At 39.3% G+C, this 23996-nt stretch overlaps 1 protein-coding gene across 4 annotated transcripts in view; it reads right to left on the reverse strand.

The window, feature by feature from the left end:
- LOC138106382 (islet cell autoantigen 1-like) overlaps positions 1 to 15546 on the reverse strand; it is a 68802-nt gene extending 53256 nt beyond the window's left edge. For all 4 annotated transcript variants that reach the window (XM_069006908.1, XM_069006907.1, XM_069006905.1 and 1 more), the window contains exons 1-4: positions 15505 to 15546; positions 5646 to 5692; positions 3868 to 3906; positions 527 to 698 (exon numbers count right to left, since the gene is read on the reverse strand). In XM_069006908.1, the coding sequence (XP_068863009.1) occupies positions 527 to 698; positions 3868 to 3884 (189 nt within the window). In that variant the 5' untranslated portion in view covers positions 3885 to 3906; positions 5646 to 5692; positions 15505 to 15546. The remainder of the gene's footprint in view (positions 1 to 526; positions 699 to 3867; positions 3907 to 5645; positions 5693 to 15504) is intronic.
- Positions 15547 to 23996: the final 8450 nt, after the last annotated feature.

Raw genomic sequence — 23996 nt, forward strand, 5'->3', positions numbered from 1 at the left:
ACTGACAGTAGGACTGTATTTGTCACACAGCAGATTCCTTCTCTTGGTTTTATTTTACAGACTTTCAGAAGCTTCTTTGGCCATGTCAGAACCCACTAATCTGCTCGAAACCTCCACAGCAGAGTGCACTGTGCACCTTGCTCCTTGGCATATTGCATGTTTTTCTGGTATATGTGGTATTTTACACTTGTATAAAGAATGTCATTTGTACACTCTATAAAATATATACTATTAAAAACAAAACCTCAACTACCTTAAACTGACATAGGCAAAGGATAAAGATGATCTCCTGATCCCCCCACTAACAAAAGGAGAAAATCTGTCCCTAAAACATTAAAATAAATATGAAATATGTTAAGTTCCAAATAAAGTTAGAGGGACATGGGGTTTTGTGTTACAAAATTCCAACACATTCCCTGAATTTACATAGGTACTTCTGTCAGAATTTGGAAGAGATATTACATGGAAAGGAAAACACCTTAAAAATTGACAAAGAGAGAACACCCATTATGTAAACATTACAAACCTCTAGTTTTGCATCCAGATCTGCATCTGAAGCCACAACATGTTCATCTTCCTTTTTTCCTGTAACTTTTATAAGGGTTTGTTTTGTTTTCCAGTATTTCTGTTGCATTTTATTGACCACAGATTTTTCTTGGCTTTGAGCATATTGATCATAAAATTCTCTTGGATAGTTGCTAGAATATTAACAAACAAAATTAAAAACTTCAATTGGATGCTTTAAAAATAAGTCTAACACACTCAATTAATACATTTCCATTAAGAATATTGCATTTGCATGCCATATATTCTAACATGAGGTTCCTCATTGTGCATGAATAAAAAAGCAATTAAATTAGTACTATATTTCCCACCCTACTCTGAAAAATACACTGACTTCAATTTGAATGTCTTAACCATGCAGTACTGCCTAATAAACAGCTGCAAAGAATTCTTCCCAATGCATTATGAAATTATTTATAGCCCATGGAATTCACTTTTTATTTTGTATAATTAATAGGAGAGTTTCAAGCGAACTAGCAGAGTTTAAGCAGGTAGCAATTTTCATGACATTTCAGCACTGTTGGGATTTCACGAATCTCATTTTATGAATAGGATTAGACTACTTCTTGCCCTCCTTTTTTTGTAATTGAATAAAAAAAGCATTAGAAGAACACTCATCTCTTTTGAGCATGCCATGTAAAAGACTGATATCTCACATGTCTCTTTATACAATTGACTACATGACAACTGCAGGTATGTAGGGTATGTAACTTCTTTAAAGGATTAGTTTTCCCTGACAAATAATTCTGCATTCCTGAAGCAGACCTAATAAAAAGTGCAATATATAAATTCCATACTCCACAATATTTAAACCATACCAACACAGTTGAATAGAAAATACAGCTTTACAATGAAATCTTGTGTTAAGATCTGGTTTAAACCCATAAAAGCAAAGAAAGCTAAGTCTCTGTGCATAAACTGGAAAGAGCTTAGAAGGTTCAAAATATTCCCAGAAATGAGATTAAAACCAAATGAGATTAAATGTTGATGCCAAAAAATGGATGTATTTTATTTAATAGTAGAGAGGGGAAGGGAAGGGAAGGGAAGGGAAGGGAAGGGAAGGGAAGGGAAGGGAAGGGAAGGGAAGGGAAGGGAAGGGAAATAGAGAAAGAAGTGTGCATGGGGGGTTGGGGGGACAGGGAGAGGTGACAGGGATTAGGTGGAAGCATATCACCCATCCAAGGGTCCCAACAACATCTCATTGCTCCCCTCCACCTATTCTTCTGGTGGTGAGGGTCCCCTGTCACCACCACAGCCACGCCACCAGACCAGATGCCAAAGAGTACAGAATCCCGTGGATTAATACTCACTTTGGGCCAGGTAGGAATGCCCATGTGTCTCATCTTGCAGGGGCCAGCTTGACACTGTCCCTTGCAACACTGAGGGTTTGTTGCATCATCTCTGGTGCTCTGGTGCAGGGTCTGCAGACCCCTTTGAGGGGGGCCCCTGTGATGGGCCATGTCACCCCCTTCTGCTGTGGATAAGCCCCACCCCCCTGCCATGAGGACCCCTCAGCTGGGCTCCTCTGCACAGTGGAGGATGGGCAGCCACTGCCCCTCTGACCACAAGCATTTTCAAGATACCCAAAGCCTCTCCTCCCTCCACCCTTTGGCACAAGGGTCTGTGCCACCCTGGCAGCTGATAGCCCTGGGGCTGTGGTCTCGACTATGGAGGCATTAAGCTTGTGCTCCGTGAATGTCCCCAGCCCTGAGCTGTCACTTTATCTTATCTTCATCAGCGAGCAGTGTCAGGCCTCAGTCAGGGCCCCATTCAGGGTGCAGTAATCTTCTCTGCAGCTTTTGTAATACAGTTTTAGAAGTCCTTTAAGAAAATGTTTAAGTCATAAACTGTAATATTTCAGTCTCTGACACCTTGGTGTCTTTCAGGAAGTGTTATTCCATTATTAATTTGTACAGAAGTACATGCATCTTCCCTATGTCCATATATAAAAAGCTGCAGTACTTTTTAGAAGTACGTGGTTGCTAAAAATTGCTATATTGAGTACTCCATGAAACTTAAATAGGTCGAGTTTATTTTGAAAAGATACCTTCCACCTGTGGAGTGACAAACTGTGGTTCATTAGTGAGATATTGACCCCTAGCTCTGTTCACAACACACATACTGCTCAGAGATGCTACCCCAAGAGATCTTCAGACCCAACATTAACATCAGGTGATGTACTGAGACACTTGTTCCTCCACATGGCAGGGGGGTTAGAACCAGATCACCTGTAAGGTCCCTTCCAATCCAGGTCATTCAATCATTCTATGATCCTCTGATTATATGTATCTATATCTATATATTTGCTGTGAAGTAATACAGCCATTCTGAAAAAACAAGCAATTGGTACACATGTTCCCCAAAAGGGTAGCACATCTACCCTACACAGTTACTAGTGACACAGTTTAACCTGAAAAGGAAATTTTTTTCATGGGGGTATATTACTTGCTTTAGTTACTTTTAATCAGCAAGTTAGGTGACAGTGCCTTAATCACCAAAGAGATGGTAGGAAATTGAACTGGAAGTGAGCAAGGACATAATTTAAAAAAAGCACTTATACACAGCATTTCTTACCTTCTTCATCTAACTTGAAAAGCAAAGATATTTACCCATTTAATTCTACACAAACACTAGTTCCAAGAGTTTAATTTATGAATTAAAATTAAAATAAAGGTCTTTTGGTGCTACAGCAGAAAATAAAAAAACGTACAAAACATACCACGTTTTATTTGGAATTCTGTACAAACAAGCCGTTACACACACTGACAACACACAACCTATCAAGTTAGGTGAAGACTATATTGACCAGATACATGCTGCACCTTGAAAATACAAACTTTACAGCCTCTAATAAAAAAAAAAATCCTCCTGCATGATAAGAAAACAGAATATGAGACTTTAATAAAAAAAGTGTTGCATTATGAATAATTTTTAAAAACCCATCAAACTTCCCACAAGGTATTATAAGGGCCCTAGCTGCCTGGCTAGTTGTGTGCTTTCACTTCTGCTACAGCTGTGCAAGTAACTGACACCTCATTTCAGTAGACAAGTGAAGAAAACACCATAATTCATCTGATGTTAACCAGCCTTGAGAGCTACCTCAACTGAGGTCACCAGAAATTCTGGGGGCATAGTGCAAGGAATAAAAATGAGCTAATATAAGGTCACAAAAAGATTTTTAAAAGTGCTGGGATTAATATAGATTCCTGAATTACGAGACTGATAAACCAGCTGAACAAATCCACATACAAAACACTGTTAGCTCTTTAGAACAAACAAAAAAAAAATTACCAAGATACTTACTACTTATGACCTTCCATGATTCTTGTTTTCTTCAGACACCTAAATAAGAAATTATCAGTTAATGCAAGTATCTTTAATTTTTAAATTAAACACTAGAAATTCTGTATCTTTTCTCTCAGAAAATTACTATGCTGCAGCATCTACTTTACCATGTTATAAAAGGAAACTTTTCAATCTGTGAGCCAAATGCCCTCCTTGTGTAACACAAAATTATTGCAAAAATCCATTACAAATGGATATAAGTGCTGCTATCAGTGATGCCAACCCTTCTGTGTTAGCAAGTTTTTCAAGCAAAAGAAAATTTACCAGTCATAAATTCAGTGACTTCTGAGGAGGCATGCCAAAATTGTCCATGCTGGGTATCACTCTCAGTCAAGTTTTTTTTCCTCCAAGTTTTAGTCACAACAAAATTCAGTTACTTTTTATCTTTTTTTTTTGCCTATACTGCAGTGATCTATTTTTTAAAAACACTAGTTACATCACGTCTTGAGTCACAGATGTGAAATTTAATGATCAGACGGTTTTTCTATGAGGGACACCCCAGTTCCTAAGGATAGAATATGATTTGTATGCATTAGGACTTCAGATTTTATAAATTACTATCCCCAGTTTGGATACTCAAGTCTCCCAGGATACTTTGAGCTGGCCATATGGCATACACATCACTTCCCACCAGTACCTAAGCACACTCCTCCCAGGCCAAATTTAACAGCCAAGCCAGAGGCTTCTCCTCTGCTGCTTTCAGAGAGGACTGTTTTTCAGCATACGGTTAACATGGGAACGGAGGCACTGCAGCAGGGTCTGGATGAGACCAAAATTAAACTGGTGAGATGGATGGTGCTGCTCGGGAATGGCCTTTGACAAGAAGAGGCACAGAATAAACATACCAACAGGCACCACTAAGGTATGAAGCTAACTAAGAAAAGAGTAATGGAAAAAGCAGCTAGGGAGGTAATGGTGCTGAAACTAAACTTTGGCACTAATCCAAGTGAGAAAGAAAAGGAGCTACAAAGGGGAGCCATGATGGTGGAAACGTACCTAGCACAGTACTGCATACAGACAGTGTGGTTAGCACTGGAGAGGCAAAAGGACTGGAACAGATTGCAGGAACCCAAACAAGGGAATGCAAACAACCTGAATGCTTCCTGCAAGCGTGAAGCACATGCACTTCCATTTGGAGCTGAATGGAGCCAAATCCCAGATTTCTGAGTCTAACCTCTCTGCTGTCAGTACCTGTGAAACTTCCTGGCAAAGTTCCATGACATACTGCAAGATTATATCAGAGCAGGAATTTTGCCTGAATTGCAATTTTTGTGAAATGCTCTTAACCACTGCAGGAGAGATCATGAGAAAATTCCTAACTCTGCCTTCAGACCAGAGCTTAAATGTAAGGGTCAACAGCTAAAGAAAGAGGAAGAAATAATTGTTTCAGATTGTTGTTTGTGTTACAGAACCATTGAGTCAGACAAGATACAGAATGGACTGCTTTGCTCTTGTTTCTAGAGCCATAGGCACAGGCGCTATGAACTCATTTTCTAAAACCTTTTTATTCTTGACTTCACTGTTTTCACACTGGTCCTCCTTAAGTCAACTGTGGGGGTGTGTGAGTGAGATAAGACCAGAGGATTGAGCTTGTATACACATCCATGACTCAGTTATTCAGCAGCACACTTGGCTTGACAGGAAGTAAAGAACAGTCTATCTAGGTGGAATAACATGTATATTACTTGGAACAAAGTATAAGTGACCAATACGGGGAAAAGGTGTAAGGCACTGACCTTACTCACTGTACACGTCCACCTGCTTCTCCTGGAAACCAATGTCCCTACAAAAAAATAAATAGGGTCATGGTGAAACAGTTCTCATTTGCAAGTATAGCTCATGCTCTTTCTTCCTAAACATCTGACCTTACCTTTAGACTCTCAGATCTTCTTAGTTACACTCTTCCAGGTCCTACATAGCATCCATATGCCCTGAAAATATTCTTTGTGGGAATTTTTATGTTCAAAGTGGACAATATTTTCATGGTATGAAAATGAGGGCATGTATTCTCTGTTCTGCTGTGTGACAGGATGGCATTTGAGGTGTTTGAGGCTACAAGACCTGCTGTGATGGTGTCCTATGGTCAACCAGGGTGGAAGGAAACAGAAATGGAGTCTTACCTATGCTGCCTGCTGGAAATGGCCCCTGGCATGGGATATCACCCAAAACATGCCAGGAGGGAAAAAAGTCCCTGAGCGCTCTAGGTAGTATAGATAAAAACATGCCAGGGTGATTGCTATAATTAAGCAGTGGGAACAAGCAGCAGCCCAGGACACAAGCTCAGTCCTTGGGCCCACTTATTACTAGGATGGAGCTAACTTTTGGTCCTAAATGAGAATTCAGTTTGCAAAGACAGCTTAGTGAGCACTAGCATTGAGTGAACAGAAGTGTAGTTGCTGAAAAATAATGTGCAGTATAAATTGTCTCTGCAGTAATTTAACAGGGCCCTGATTTACATGTGTTGTTACTGTCTGTTCCAAGTCCACGAACCAAAGAGGGTTAAGATACTGGTTCAGCTCTAACAAAGGACATTATTAAAAGCATATGGCTTAGCTGAAAGCAGTGAGATTTTTTTAAAAGAAATACCAAAATCTAAGTCTAGTCTCAAAAAGTGAGAGATACTAATAAAAGTGGACTGGAAATAGCCCAGGGACATATCTAAGAATTAAAAGGAACATTTCACAGCCATGTAATGAAGAATCCCTACAGTCACAAAATGCTGGCCTGAGGCTGCAGAGAGAGACCAAGAATGAGCACATAACCTCTCACTACTTTAGGTTTTGAACTGTGTTATGCTTTCGAAGAACACGACAAATGTCCCGAACAGAACTAACAAGCCAGTTGGTCTTTGCCAAAGCTGACTACAATAGAAGCACAACACTAACTTGAACCCAACACTCTCCCAAAAAGATGCAGTCAAATTTAAAATTCACTTATGTTATCATATAGTTTTAGATATAAAAACAAGCTTAATTTGCCACAACAAGTTGATGTAAGGGACTTTTTTGTTTGTTTTCTTCCCAGTGTATTAAAACAAACAAACAAAAAGTTTCAATAAATAGCATTATACTGACGATGATTAACAAAAGAAAAAAAAAAATCACTACTCTATAGAAAAGCATTTGTATTGAGAAGTTTCCAAGATCTTTGACAATAAAGAGTAACCCAACACTTGCGATCTCCACGACAGACTTTATTTTGACAAACAAAAGGGAGGGATACTCTAGATGAGGGCGTGGGTGTCGGAAGCAAGCATAGCTGGTTTTATCATGCCAGAGAAAGCAGTGCCACACTACAGATGACTGTACACAAACCCACATTTAGTACTGCATAGTGATGGATCTGAGGCTTCCTGAAGAAGTCCACTCATGGCTCCAGTAATTCTGCAAGTGCTTCTCAGTGTTTTGAGAGAGATTAATGCTACCTCACTTTAAGCATTAAACCTGAGCTGGCCCTATTCATAACAAGTCTGCTTGGAACACAAGGGACCACAGCACTGTAAGACCCATTCCAGTACAGAACCAGGTGGGGTCACAAGCCCTACCAAAACCTTGAAAACCCCTAACAGGTTTTTTTGAGGAGCCACCAAGAAGCCTCAGCACCACTTTCCACAAACCATCCAGTCTGCAGACTGATGCCAGAGAAGACAGGCACAGCCTGGACACTGAAATACATCAAAACTGTTTCTAGACTCAGCCTGGCTTCAGGAGTAATGGAGCTGAATTCAGGCAGCGCTCTGCCACAGGTAACAAGAAACGCTGAAACCAAAATGGTCCTGCAAACAGCCAACTATGGTAGAATTCCTCTGGGTGGTAGACTAATCACCCACAAATTATTTCCACAGGAAGCCAAAATACCTGAAATGCACACAGAACTTCATGTTATTTCTCCCATACTCATCATCCTACAGAGAAATTTTATTACCTATGACACTGGAACAAAACTTGATGGAGGACATTTGTCAGCAAGTGGCATTTCTATTCCTATGGAAAATCCTCTGATTCTCTATATTCTCCAAGACCACTTGAATAAACATGTAAATTTTTCTGTGCAGACAGGAAAATGCTTTCATGGTGTTTTGTGTGATTTGAACTGCAGTATACCCTAGGCTTACCCTCCAGCTCATGCTCTGCACAGCATTTGTACAAGCTTGCTTCTCTTTAGCTTTATCATATTTTGATGCAGCATAAGTTGTTTCCCAAGAGCTGAACAACTTTATGAATAATCTTTAGATTCTACTTGTATAAGGAAAAGATTGTAGGAGTGCCTTCTCTCCAACAGCTACATTGATAATAAGTCTGTATACCAGTGTCAGCCACCTTACTTCCCTTTTTCAATGAGCCTAAGAAGTGCCACATGGCATGGTAACGTTCAGATCTTAATACTCTCCAAGGTTATGAGGAAATCAGTTTAAAAACCAAACCAATAAACAAAAGCTTTACCCCTAATTCAAGTATCTCTTCTTGTCTAAGCATCGGTTACATGGCTCTTACTGTGCTCTTAGCTCAGACAACAGATCACATGGAAAAAAATAAGGATGCAACCAGAGACATCAAACAGGAATCTTTTAAACTCTGAAGACTGTATATAAAACAAACTGTTGATCTAATCACAGCTTCTCAGAACAAAGAGATGAGTTGAAATCCTTGTAAAAACATTGTAAATGCTGATGTACAGAGCAAATCTAACACCCAAAGATGACCCAGCAGTAATGCAGGAAGGCAGTAGATTGAACAACACATCCTTTTGAGATACATCCAGAAACAATGAAAGGGAACTGAACAAGCAGCACAGCAGAATTCAGCAACCCTTATATGAACGCAATATGCTCATCAAAACACACAGATGAGTCTGCACTCTCACTGCCAGAACTGTCCTCTGAGTCTGCTGTTCTTTCAAAGCAGATAATATGTTCTGTGGCTCCTCAAATCCCAACAGACTTCCATAACCAAAAATCCTTGCAAACCTATAACTTCAAATACGGCAGAATCACCCATTGCAGTTGACTTACTTTTGTCAACAGTTTTATTAAAATGAATAATCTTCCAAGAAACTTTTAATACTGTAATAGTACAGTGATACTAAGTAACAACAAAAAATTTTCTATATATAAAAGAGTGATAGTTTCATTTATGTAAAATACTTTGAAGGGAAGAAAATGTGGTTAGGTGAGGGAATCTAGGCCATCTGTGCCTCCAACACCTCTTGGCTGACAACCTATCTCCTCCACTCTGCTCCCTGGAAGCTGTGACCAAACTGAACCAAGTAAATGGGTCTGCAAAACAAGAAGCAGTCTCACTGCAAGATGAAGACTAGACAGGGTACAGTTTTATCTTCTCTGGTGTGTCTACAAACACACAGACCAGGAGCTTCAAATGGCACTGGACTTTGCCTTTCCCAAGTAAAAGAGAATTTAACAGCCTGTAGATCTGAATTATCCATGTTGTCAATGCAGGAAAAGACATGAATGCTGAAGTCTGGGACTTTCACCATCAAGGTTAGACACAGACTTAGAAGTATTCCTACTCTTAACTACAAGAATAGCTACTACTGTAATTCAGCTAAAATGAATCTAGAGTTCAAGCTATATCTGTGACAAACGACAAGATTTAATTTTTCCTCTAAAGCTCTTCATTCTCAATATTGATGCTCTAATCCTGCAGAATCATCCATGCTTAGCTTTAAATCCAGGAGTCTGTTTATTCTGTTCAACTACTCACTGATGCACTTGTTTAATAATTCAAAAAGTTTGCAAATTGGTCTGTAAGTGCTGCATTAGCAGTTCCTTCCATCCATTACAACTTTTTGTCTAATCCTTTGTTTCAGACTGATCCTGAGCTTTACTACTTATCCTGGAAAGTGTCTATCTTGGAGATTACCCACAAGTTCTCAGGAGAAGAAATAAAAGATTGCAGTATCAACAGAATTACTCTTTCAATCTATTTCAGAAGTTGACACCTAGAAAGAAATTTCATACATTCTTAAAAGAAGCACAGGTTAAATGGCATCTGTTACACAGTGAAGGCTCCTGCTATATTCATACACCTGGGAGGTTCTGGGAGGGGGAAAAAAATCATCCTGTTTGACTGCAATTATCTAACTGTAGTGCCTAAATTACCATACAAGCCCTTCAAGACTAAGTTCCTGTACAGATAGTGAATAGAACCTTCAAAGAGCAACACGGAGCACCTCAAGCAGAGCCTCACCACTGTGCTCTGTGCACACAGAAATTATGCTTTTTGCATTAAGCATCTGAAAAACACAGCTAAGCCATGCTGTGAGAGCACTGCTCTATTCCACTTCTCTTAGAACTCCGATTTCACGGTGGTCTACTGAATTACTGGGGAAAAAAAAAAAAAAAGAGTCAGCAGCATACTGAGTAACACTGTCCTTGGGCCATGGCCAAATCCCATAAGTCCCCTGGAACCAACTTTCTCTGCCACTGCAAACACTTCTGGAACTAACATTTCTATACACAACTTTTGCCATTTCCTTCTCCTCTATACCAAGGCCTATGAGACATCCCAGCAAACTGTTAATTTATTCCATTACATTTATTCATTTGTCTTGATCCTTCAAAGAATTTAAAAAAACCTCAAAGAATTAACCTACTCTGCCCACCCCCCCTAGCCAAAAAATCCCAAGCACGTACTCAGAACAACAGAAGTATCAAAGAAATTGGAGTCTGTTCTCCAAGGAGGTTGTTTGACCCAATACAACAATCCCTTCTTTTTCAAGCTAGTAAACTGTGTGGAGAACAAACCACAGTAATACCAGCAGGTATCTTAAATGTCTAAGATTGCATGATTAGAGACTTGCACCATAAGAAACCATGTACAAGGTATGAAGAAATCTGAATGATTTGGGTCTTCTTTCTGTCACTTTATAGCACTACCTAGGCACCTGTCTGCAAACAGTACACCCAACCAAATGAACAGCAGTACTATTGACACCTGTCTTTCACTCAATTCTACATTGACTCTATTTAATACTCTGTGTAGGGTATATATGGGTCACATCTATCGCAGAGAGTACTGTCAAGAGTTACTTTCTTCCAAAACACAACTGTCATACTTCTAATTTCAGAATACACAATTAATGTAGGAAATTATTCTACTTAATTTTCTGGTGTAGTCTAAAAAAAAGGATGATATCTGGGGCCATGTTTCTTATGCTATCATTTAGTCTTTATTTTTCTATTCCAAACTCTGATGCATAGAAGTTAATAGAAGTGGCAGACAAACTGCAAATTTACACTTTGACAGTTCATTGCTCACTTATACCAAGAACTAAAGAGTGTCAATCCATCTGAACCACTCTGGTTTTCAGTACCTGAGTGGGTTACAGGTAAGTTTTAACCAACATGAAAAAGCAGAAAATTGGCACTATGTCACCACGTTTTTTAAAACCTGGCTTTGCCCCCAGTTAGTGCAAGGAGCCACTCAACAGTTAGCATTCCTCTCTAAAAAAATAATTTTGTGTCTATTTGGTCCTGTATATCTGTCATATTATTCCAAAAACTATCAGACCAAACTTGTAGGCATAAGTGATCTCCTTTCTAGAGCATAAAATGCATTGAAATAATACTTGGAGTTGGGCTGGGGGTATTTTTGGTTGTTTTTTTAAACAGTTGAATGAAAAACTCCTAAACACAGTGGATTATCTCGAAAAACACTGATAAGAATGGTACATGAAGTCACAACACAGTATATGCAGTCTCAGAACAAAATATTTCAAATAAATACTGGTAGACTCACAGTTCCAAGACTAATGAGTGAACAATAGCACTTTCTAGGTAAGCTCATCTGCACACAGAACTTTATCATTTACACAGATATATTTAATCACACAAAAAATTAATTTAAAATTCCTTTTTCAGATAATACTTATTTTTCATCTGCTTATTGTGAAATAATGCAGGGACAGTACACAGTAGCAGTTTTCCCTCACATAACATCTTTCATTTCACTAGTAAAGTATTCCTTACATTTGTGGAGAACAGTGAGACAACCAGGTAAGCATTGCAAGTACTACATGCATTTTATGGAAGAATAATTTGAGTATAAGTCATTGAGTGGCAGGTTTAAGCTCACTGCAAATGAGAAACCTGGTGATATGAATTATCAAGGATTTAATTTTTTTCTAAATGCAGACTTGCTTTGTTTCTTCAAAATGACTATCAAATTGTTTTGTAATACGCATTTGATCTCTTAGTTTAAGAACCAGTATTTGTAAACTTAATAGCTGAATATTATTAAAGAAAATACCATATGGAACATGCACTGTACACAGATTATAAGAGACAAGACTGTTTTTCTGACACATTATATCTGTAATCAGTCTAGAGTCTTAATATTGGGAAACTTTCCCTTTGTAGAAACTATGGGAAAAGTAGTGAATGAACAAAAAAAAAAATCATGGAACTCTTTCTGCATGTATAGTATATTACATACAAACATATAAGGTTTTAGAACTTCAAAGTAATGGCTCTCTTATTTAGATACCCTATTTGTTGGCACAGTCAACCCTCTCATGTTTCTGTCTCCCTCCTGCCTTTTCATCCATTCAGAAGCTAGGAAGCAATGCCATTTACACCCAAGGGGAAACAATGGCGGGGGAGGGAACACGAAAAATAATTTTCTCCAGATTCTCTTAGAGATTATTTCACATCTGTGGATAAGAGATTCAATTAACAAAACAGCCTTAGCATGCACAGCAACAACAATACACAGTGAGCTCCTTGCACTGCCCTTTGAGTAAACACCATCAGTACAGGCTACGCATTCTCAACAGATGCACAGTCCACTCAACTTTTATATTACCGCTCTCAGTAATATCCTGGCACACCAGCTGACTGTTCCTAGAGCAGAGGTGATCCCTACGAAGCTACTTGCAAGAGGGACCCAAGTACTGTTTCAGTGACTTGGTACAGACAGTTCTCAAGGTTGACGTAAGCAATTGCATAACCGGTCAAAATGCCCCTCAGTTTGCTGTGGCTAACAATAGTCACAGGAAAAACTACTGTGACACTGTTATTACTAGCAACACTTAAAAGGTCAAATGTTTCTACTGTTCTTGACTGCTTAGTTTTTCTCTAACAAACTTCACTCTCTGGGCTTTTGTATTTTTAATGCTTCTGCATCACGTGGCATAATTTTGTCTGTAGAGTGATTTTATGGTTGAGAGGCAGCAAAACACCTTGAAGAATAAACTACAGAGCAGTACTCTTCGAGGAGATTTTGAATAAAAAGTATTAAAAAGTCTTTGAGAGTATTTTTTGTCTTCTAATTCAGATGAGATATTAGCACATTTTTTTTCCGCCAACTTGTACCAACAGCATTCAACACTAGCTGAAGACTGAAAAGAGCTGTTATTATTCATTTCTTCAAGAAAAGGTTACGTGGGAAATCATCAGAACAATTTAATAACCATGTGAAGTACAGATAACAGAGAAGTACTGGCAAGATGGCTGGGCTTGAAACTCTACTAAGGTGGGAAAAAAAACCCTAACCCTGCAGTAGCGTTCAACAGGAATTTTGACTTTGCACTATGTGATCCCTTTCACTGCCCAATAATATAAACTTCTGAAAGAAAAATGTTAAAGAAATCTTGCCCTTCCACAAAGTCATAGCTCATCTTCTTGAATCTGCAAATCTCCAGCAACATTTATATTTTAATCTCAACTCCAACAAACACAGTAGAAGAAAGCACCATTCTCTAAAAACCACTTAATTTTTTTTTTTTCTCAACTGAAAATAAAGCAAATTCCAATGACCAGCATCTAAACTCTTGAGTAAAGTGCTGGAACCTTTCTGGAAACAATGATGTTTCACCCATGAAGTTCTGACAGAAAAGAAACTTTAGAAACTCATTTAGACTGAGGTTTGGCAGCATTTAACTGCCACATTATCCTCCAGTAGAGTTTGTCATGTGCAAAACGTGACTGGTTATACCAGTTATGGCAGCTCACTACGCAAAAGATCTCTGTGGCTTGACACTAAATTCCTCCTTCAGTGGTATTAACATTAACCTTAAACCATTACATTACTCAGTTTAAACCAATAGGCTGTTCAAATAGCAGTTAAAAAAACTGGTAAAATCTAAATGAGGTGCTGCTGGTCTTCATGCTAAGTACCAGTAAGAACTGCAACTCCTAGATCTGTGACAGATAGATAGCACAGCCAAGGGGTCTTCCACTCCTTTTTTGAGAACCCTAGACAGACCAAGTGGAAAAAGAGTGGATTATCAGAAAAAACAGATAAAAGACCATAACCAAATGCCACCTGCACCACAGATGCCAAAATCCAGCCCAACATTTTCTCTGTCCAACACTTTGGAAAAGTGATAAAACACAGTTTTGTCCTTACTAGAGTCTTGCTAGAGCAAAACAGAAGAACAGTTTATTTCCAAGAAGTCTACTCTGAAACAAGAGTCACAGCTGCTTTCTGAGACCCAAATTAAATGAAATCTATCCCAAAACTGAAAGAAAGAGGGTAACAAGCAAACATGGGGAGAACCAAAGCCAACAAACAGGTGCTTCATGAAAATAAAAGGTCATCTTGGTTTAATGAAAGGCTTGTAGACAGGGGAAAAGTATTACAAACAACCGAACAGAAGAGTAACTCCAATGCCAAGCTTCCAAAATACTACCACAATGTAACGTGGGGCTAGGGACTTAAAGGATGTAACCCTGAGATTACGAGAATCAGTTTCACATTTACACCTTTGAACTAAGGAAAGCCTGAATTACTGCTTTAAGAGGGGTCATGAAGATCCTTGAGGTTATCAGCTTTATACAAAACTGTGGAACAGGAGGCTTATTTACATATGGCACTGAACATACACATAATGATATCGACAAAAAAGAGCACAGTGCCCTTCACCTTCTGTTACTAAAAACTGACCTGATGTTTCAAGTAATATCCGATTTTCCTTTTTTCTTCTAAAGACTAGAGCAGCTTTCATCGGTCAGGTGGATGGATGCAAAATAAATCTGATTACCAAGATGAACCTTTCACAAATTATAAGCTTTAAATCGTAAATGTGGCGTTCTTGAATTGCCATTTCACCAGCTGTTACTGCCTCGGTGCTGGGTCGAGATGTGACATTACCTGATCAGAGGATGCCCTGATCTCTCACCCGTCTCCACCCGGCCGGCCCCAGGAGGGTTCGGAGCGCAGCCGGGCAACCTGCGCCTCAGCCCAGCAGCCAAGCCGGAAACCGCCGAGGAGAACCGGCCGTTTCCCTCCCCGCTTCCAGCGGGCAGAGAGCCAGGGAGGATGTACGGGAGGCACAAACGGATAAATGCAATAATCATGGCGAGACAACCGCACGGCGGGAGGGGAACACAAGGCAAAAGGAGGGACAGATGCCATCTTGTGTCTCGGAAATTTCACCCTGACCAGATCCGGCCGTGGCTACAGCGCTGACGGGCACCAGCTAGGCAGGCCCAGCGGCCGCGCCACCTCCCTCGCCCAGACCGGGCAGCCCGCGGGGGAGGCGGCGCCCACCCGGAGCTGCTCGGCACCAGTGGCACCAGCTCTCCCCGCCCAGCCCCGGCACGGAGACAAGCGAGTCCCCCCTTCCCGCACTCACCTTGCGGAGGGGAGGGAAGGGAAGGGCCGAGCCGCAGGCGCCGCCGCCCCGCCAGGTGTTCCAGCGCCGCCGGCGTCAGCGCGCCGAGCGGAGCCGCCTGTGCCGCGCGGGCGCCCCCGCAGCGGGGCGGAGCCGCCGCCCGGCCCGGCCCAGCCCGGCCCAGCCCGGCCCCGAGCCGGGAGGGCGCGGCCGGCGGGTCCACGGCGCTCGGGCTGGCCGCTGCCCGGTCTTGGCTAGGGCCGGTGCGCGTTTCCTCCTGCTTTCCCGGCAGCGCTGCGAGGGAATCGGAGGGAGGGTCACCCGGCTTGGGGCCCTTCTGGGACTGATCACCGCCTCGACCAAAGCCCCAAGCCCCGTGCCTCCAGCCCCAGCCTGTTGGGGACCGCAGGTGCCCGGCTAGGAGCAGCAAGGAAATACTAAAATGTTTTGGCTGCCATAAATAGTTGCTGTCGAGATAGTGGAAACTTGGAGGAAAAGGCCCTTTAGCGTAGTAGGCAGGTGGCAGTGCCGGGGGGGAGCGGGTCAGGAGAGAGTTGGTTTTGAACTCATGTCAGAATTGGGTCATTGGGGTTTTGTGAGAGCTTTTTGAGTAAAGGAGGGGGATTTGAAGCTGATTTCAGAGCTTGAAATGAGGAGAGGAGTTCACAGGTGGCATTTGAAAATGAAGTAAAAGGAGAAAAGGGAAGCAGCAAGATAGGGTGAAAAATGATCCCAGTTAAATGGGGCAGTGTTAACTTACCGGTGTGGCATGTGAAAGGAGCAGAGGTGAAAGCACAACGAAGGGCATGAAAGCAGGAATGGAGAAGAAGAGACAGGGCCTCAGAAAAGGGTTGAAGAAGAGAAAACAAGAGTGGTAATGAGGCATCATTTTCTGAACCTTACAGACGTCCTAAGTGCTCGTGTCAATGTCTCCACGTTTCTGTGAGGCAGAGCTGAGCTTGAAGAAATAAGGAGGGATAATTTAACACTGTATAATGTGAGGAATTTCAGGTATCATTTGGTTTACTTTCCCCATTTGGCATTGGTGTGACCACCAATGTCCAAGCATGGTGTACGTAGCACAGACGGTGCATTGACAAACAAGAATGATTTATGGCAAGAAATACAGGATTGTTTCCCAGAACTGCAGAAACCCTAATAGGATAGTTTTTGTGTTAAAATATAGTAACAGCGAGAAAATATTTTCATGGGAGATAACTCTCTTAATGGGGTCCTCAGTCCTGCAGAAAAAGGTGTAACACAGCAGCTGAAAGCTTGGAATGCAGGAAACCTGGTGTGAAATATCTCATTTACCTTTGAATGTTATACTGTAAACACCCTCAAGCTGTTTTGGTATTCTAGAACTCTCTTTAGAACAAATATAAAAAGATGCATTTGAGGGTGTGGTTATCTGGTTTATTTTCGTTTTCATTGAGGTTAATCATTCTCTGGAGGTGGGTTCCTATGACTGAAAGAGTAACAGGCTGAAGTGTAAATACTTGCATTAGACATACTGCCCCATTAGTCAAATAAATTCCAGGTATTATTGGTTTTGAGAAAAAAAAAAAAACATTCATGGAGTTCTTACCTTGCCAAAGGGAAGTGGTGCTAATAAGTGACAAAAAATTTCTCTACAGTGGATGAGGATCTGGGATCTCTTCAGCCATGCCTAGCATTGGGTTTTGGTACCTTTTAATTTCTAAGTGAACATGAAGAATCCATTGTGTCTTAATGGCATTTATATGTGCAAATCTCCTAGAGGAAGGTGTAAAAAGAAAATCTCACAGGATATAAGGAATTACTTTAGCCATTGCAGGAGCAGAACCAAGACAAAAAGAATGATTTTTTTTTTTTTTTGGTAAATTTGCAAGTATTGTTTTTGTTAGTTGCTCCACGATAAGGTAGGAGGGGAAATAGTCCTGAATAAACCTTGATTCTGCAAAACACTGTACTTTTGTAATGATGGAATTATTTTTATATGCCAATATTTATGTATGTGTGTGAATATACCTAAAATCAGGACTTAGGCTAGCTTGTTTCTCATGTATTTAGGGCTACATCTTGCAAATTGCAGACAACTTTTTGCATTGTCCATCTTACTGTCGCAAACCATTACTTGAGGTTACCATATAACATCAAAAATTAGTTTTAAAACTTTATTCCTCACTGAAGTGCAGGAATTTCTTATTCTTTTATCATGTTTCGTGTAGTTTATCACCAGACGTAATCGTTATAAATATAAGCAAGTGCCATCTGGTTGTTCTAGCACCTCTCTTATCTCCCATGGAGATATTTTTAGGGCAGCAGAAACACAGAAATGTAACTAAAGCAGTTATTGCAAGTGATATTTGAAGCAAGGTGTACTTATTACTTTTCACAAGCTTAGTTCCTCAATAAAGCTGACTGGATGCATGAAACACCTTGAAGCACGGTGCTATGTACATCCTGCTACTAACAATTTTTCCCTGTTTGAGCATCAAAGTATTCCAGTTACTTAAATTAACTAAGCAGTTGGTTCCCTGACCTCAAAAAAGTTTATTTCTGCTGTTCCATAGAACACCCCATCCTCTTGCAAACTGAGATTGTTTGGATGACATCATTAAAATTGCCGTAAGATGCAAGTAAAGATAAAAGTACAGCCCTCTGAGGTAGAACTACTGACCATGCCACAGTTGAAAACATCACTTTTTATGGTAGAGAAATGACTTTCCAAGCCCTCAATCACACAAACCTAGAGCTTTTGAAAGACTGAGCCAGCGATTAGTCTTAGCCCTCATCTTGTAAGCTCTTTTCTGCATCTGGGCTTTGTGTTGCACTTTGCTCCAGCTGCATTAAATTTTTAAAAATAAATAAAGATTGGAATCCCATGTTGACTCAGTGAGACTCACCACACAGTTGTGTTTACTGTACCACAAGGCTACTATAGCATACTATGGGATATGCTGCCCTTATCACTTAAACTGATACAGTCTCCTATGTTCTGTGCTATCTCTATAAAATACTCCTAAAAAATGTGTGTGATGGTTTTCAGTTTATTATATTTCTTTAAGTAATAAGATTGAAGGTCAAAATAGAAAATGGAAACCATCAGGGGCAAGAGAGAGTAAATTAGTAATTCAGTTTTTTTGGAAGCCCAGTAATAGTGCCCTGTTTTTCAGTTGAAGCAGTAGGAATTATATTTTTCCCATTTGTATATATTATTTTCTTAAGGTTTCTTAATGTGCTGTTACTGTAACCCCCATTTGTATGTACCTGGGAATTAGTAACTTCAGAGACTTGCGTAGCATTAGGTATCCTAGAAACAGCATTGAAGGTTTCTCATCTTCGCTGGACAGTATCTATTATTATTATAATTATTATTATTTAAACTTTCACACATTAAGATGTCTTTTAATCCTCCCATAACATGTCACTTGCCCTCTGTTTCTTATCTACATAAGGAAGTACAAACATTTCATGCTTTGTTTTATAAACACAGTCACTGCCTGCTTGAGTTTCTGCTCAAAATTTAGAAATCAAGGTGAGGGAAATGACACTTCCTTAAACTTCCTCAAGTCCTTCATATGAATGCCTTCAGTCTTTTTTGTCATCTCTGATCTAACTGCTGTTCTTTTAATTTTCCTGCCACACTGTTCTTTGTTTTCAAATTTCTTAACAAAATTATCTGTCTAGTTTGAAGGTGTTTGTGTTCTGCTGTTTTGCACTTATTTTTATCATTTCTATAATATAGCTCTATAAGGCATGTAGTTTGTGTGACTATCCCAGCTTGGTGATCTGCTGAAAACCTTTAGCCTATTGTCAGCTTCAGAGATTTACTTAATTAGTCATTTATTTCTCCTTTCGTAAGCTGGAAAATACAGAATTGTGGGATGATTTGGGTTGGGATTGGAAGGGATCTCTGAGATCACCTAGTCCAACCCCCCCTGCTAAAGCAGACACGCCTAGAGCATGTTGTGCAGGATTGTGTCCAGGTGAATTTTGAGTATCTCCAGAGAGGGAGATTCCAGAACTTCTCCATGCAGCCTGTTTCAGTGCTCAGTCACCCTCAAAGTGAAGTTTTACCTCATATTCAGATGGAACTTCCTGTGTTTCAGTTTGTGCTTGTTACCCCTGATATCTTCTAGGATAGGGGAGCCCCTGAAATGACAGCCAAGTGTAGAATTAGAGGGCTCCAGGTTGAAGTGGTGCCAGCACATCTGACCAGCAAGGTAGGACCAAAACTGCTAAATAGGACTCAGCCTGTGATTGTGGCTTTTGTGATGTTCAGTCACCAGTACTTTCCTATGATTCTTAAGACTTTAAATGAAACAGTTGTGAGCACAAGGGCTTGCCTGGATTTTTCTTCATGGAGATTTGTGTTCACTTTTAGGTACTATCTAAAGTCCAAACTTTTAATATTGCTGTCCAAGTGCAGGTTCATATACTCTTTCTGGCAATTCATGATCAGTGAGCTGGGAAATACTCTTCTTTCCTCGTCTGATTTGCACTGAACATTGTTGTATATTCTTCCACTATCCTCCACTATTTGTCTCCTTTGTTGTCATTATCCAGCTCCCTGGATACTCTTGCAAACAGCACACAAGACACTCTTTCCTAATACTTTTCATTTGAATGACAGGGATGGAGCATGTGGAGTGACCATCTATTTTTAATACCTGGCATTTTGAATCAAAAGAACTGTGTTAGTTAATCTGTTGTTTAGATGAAGCTGCTATTTGCAGAATTCACCAGAGAATTAGCGAGGCATTCAAGAACCCGGTTTATCCTTAATAAAGACAAGTAGACAGTAGGGAGACAAGAATGGTCATGGTGGCAATTTGCACTGATTTTCATCTGAGAAGAATAATATTAAAAAAAAAATCTTCTTTTAAAGTATTTACTTGAAAATATGAATTTGAGCAAACACAACCTGCAGTCATTGGTTGTATTCTGAAATGCATATATACTTGAACTGAGGTTATCTTCATCTGCCGTGGACTTGGGTGAGCAATCTGATCCCTTCAGTAAACTATGAATTTGTTTTATTATAGTCTGCAACATTATTATTGAATAATCCCCAAACTTCTTTCCCAAAGAGGCTTACAGTCTGAAAGAAAATGCAAAATGGGAGAGAGACTGCAAGAACCATTGTTTTTGCTTTGTAAATGAGAAATCGAGACACAAACAGATAAAATGATTTGTCAAGAAAAGCCTATGACAGAACTGGCTGAGGGTTCTTATATTGATTTACCACTGCCTTTAGCCATCCAATCTTCCAATGTTTTCGAACGCTAGAGATAAATGAGATGGGCTTGTTTTTTCCACAGGTTTGGGAATGAGGAGGGAGCAGGGTACTGGACAAAAACCGTGTTTAATAAATACAACTTCTTTGAAGGATGGTATATCAATAAAATAGCACTTCATTGAATAGATTTTCATAGTGGCAATATGAACACATTTTCTATTAAGTTCATTTCTATAGAAGACAATAATATAGTAAATATGGGCTGAGGCTCCCAGATGTTACCATGTTCTCTTTGATGTATTCATGAGAGTTGTTGATATAAAACCAAACATTTTGAAACTGTTATTAAAATATTCTGGCCCATTAAGAATACGAGTCACGTAATTTTTAAAGCTCTCCTGGAGATGTTTCGTATGTTAGGAGTGTAAGTCTACTAAAAAAGAATCTGGCAGCTGTTGTGCTGTGATACTGTAAATACTGCTAATTCTCAAATGTGTGAGAATAATTCTACTACAGCAGAAAATAAATTTACAGCACAATAACTATTGCAAGCAACTACAGAGTTTGATTTTTCAACCCCTCATCATATAAACACTTTTATGATAAAATGTATACTTACTGAATTTTCTGAAGGTATGACTTTTAATACTTAGCAAGCAATACTATGGCTTGGTATCTCTGGTTCCTGTTGAATACTCTGAACAGTCCATCTGCAGATAGTTTAAAATACTTGATTTTTTTCCCCCAAAACATGTTAGTATTTGGGTTTGTAAAATTTTTTGACTTTTGCTTGAAAAGAAACTCTAATGAAGCCACTGTGCTCAATAAACCTTTCTAACATGTGCCAGAGTTCTCAGTGATAAACTGGACCTAAAATTTGGCATAAAAATTTAAATAATCTCTGAGATTTCAACAGTTTGAATCAGATCCTCCAGTGCTAAATAATCTCTTTGCCCTCTAAAGCAGTATGAACCGGCTGTCCCAAGATAATAGTTTTGAGATAGAAGATACTTTTCAGTTCCTTATGACACATGGACTTTATGTTATTTTTGCAGTTGAATAGAAAAAAAGTGTGGCATTGCTTGAGAAACAGAATATTGGTGAAGTTTCATCTTTTAATATCCAGAGCTCTCTTATCTGACAAAAATACCTTTACCAATCATTTTCTGTTTTCTTTTTTTTTTTCAGTTGCACAAACAGGAGTCATGAAGGCAGCTATTCTGAAAATACGGCTTAGTCCAACCTCAGTACATCTTTGCATTTGAAAAACAAGCCACTTAATTTTTTAAAGTGCACTTTTTTAAGTGACAGAAAATATAAATTGTTACTGAAAATTTGATTTTCCAACCCTTTTCATACTATGCATTTGAAAAAGCACTTCACCATAAATTAAATTATTGACCTGAACAGGGAAAGAAATTATAGAAGTATTGTTTTAAATAGAGAAAGTATTCATCAAAATATTGCTGCATCTCTCATTCAGCAATGACTTGTTTCCTTCCTCTTTTGTGAATGGATCATTTGTCCCAGGAGAAAAGCTATACTCTCATGGAGATTCAATGTTTTCTGTTTCTGCTGTTCTTTTTTTCCCATCCCATATGTGTATATTCCACAGGACTAAAAAGGTGCGTATACTTCCTACGTGTTGCTGTGAGATTGTTTTCAGTCTGGTTCTGCAAGAGGTGTTCTGATACCTACAGAACATTTAACAAAGGTGAAACTGTTGTGGACAATTGAACCAGTTTGCTCACTAGGTTGATGTGCTCAGCTCATTACTACTGAAGAGAGATAAACATTTACTTGGAATACACATTAAAGTCTTGAGGTTCAGCTTCTCTCTAAGGCAGGGTTTGAAAAAGGCTTTCAAACTCCACAGATACCGTTAGTATGACTACTTAAAATATTCTGTAATTTTTGAGAAATCATATTTTGTTTATTGTGAAGCACTGTAGATTGATAACATGTCATTTTGAGTTATTGACAACATGGGTCATCTTAATACTTTTAGAGATAAAGCCTGCTAAAATTTGCTGTTTTATCATGATCAGCTCAGTGATTTGTATGACAGTAGATTTCTGTCCTGAGCTGCTTTAGTGAAAGATCTGTCAGCTTTTCCATTATCATATACTTTTTTTGGAGAGAATCCTAATTCATTCATTTCAATTCTCACCAGGATAAAATTTGGCTTATAATATTATTGGTAGTTTTTGATGCGTTAGCATTTGTAAATGCAAAATATGTTGTTTTCTCGCAGCTCTATTTCTAATCTGTTGCCTCTACAGCCAAAGAATTCATTAGACTGAATTCTGGAAAATAAAATATTCAGGGCTAGACTGTTCCTTTCAGCACAGCCTTGTTCCATGAATGGTGTGCAATCTGTGCAGCTTGAAGACATTGTGCCTTTGAGACGCTCTCCTCTGGTGTAGCAGAGTCTTGCTTCCTGCTGGTCTACATCAGCTCATTTTAACTTTCTTTATAAGAGGTGGTTCCTATGCAGTGTAAAGAAAAGAAAACTCAATCTATTCCCCTTCCCAATGAACCTGTATGGTGAAAAGTACGGTATTGACTATTTCTGCATGCTGGAATACGGAATTTAAGTAACTTGTTCATTAGTACAAAGGCAAGCCTTTTACACACCTAGCTGCTCTAATAGAGGGACACAATGTTATCTTTCCTTTTTGAAAATGCAATTAAAAAGTTTTTGGCTCGCTAGCTATCTTTTTATGTTTGATGATACGTTTTATAGGGATGAACAAGTAATAACAGTGCAAAGTTTCACTGAATGTATTCATTATGGCTAAGAAAAAAATTAGCATTTGGGTCCCTTAAACCACGAGTTCAATCTAAAGTCTCAATGACTTCAATGACTGCTGGTTCAAGCTCTTGAATTCCTTCTGTTTATGTAGTATTAGAATTTCAGGTCCATTGAGTTCAGTTCTGTTCTTGACCTGTTTTTTTTTCCTGAGCTCCTTAAAACTGAAATAAATGCAATATAAACAGTCTAAAACAAACAGTAATATTCTAACTTTGACCAAATCAGGATGCATTTATGACGTCCGTAGCGTCATCTCCCAGGTTTACATGTCTCTTTTGAACCAGGAAAAACAGTGTATAACCAAATATTTAATTTGAGTAAAGCTGAATACATTGAGCTATTCAGCCATAGCAAACACTCACTACAAAATATGGCCAATTGAAAAAAAAAAACAAAGATGCAATTAAAAATCTCCTCCTTTCCTTTTGGTTTTGTATCTACCTTTATAAAGCTTTTTTTGTGACCTACAGAAGA

This window comes from Aphelocoma coerulescens, chromosome 2 (assembly GCF_041296385.1).
Source record: "Aphelocoma coerulescens isolate FSJ_1873_10779 chromosome 2, UR_Acoe_1.0, whole genome shotgun sequence".
NCBI classification, from domain to species: domain Eukaryota; kingdom Metazoa; phylum Chordata; class Aves; order Passeriformes; family Corvidae; genus Aphelocoma; species Aphelocoma coerulescens.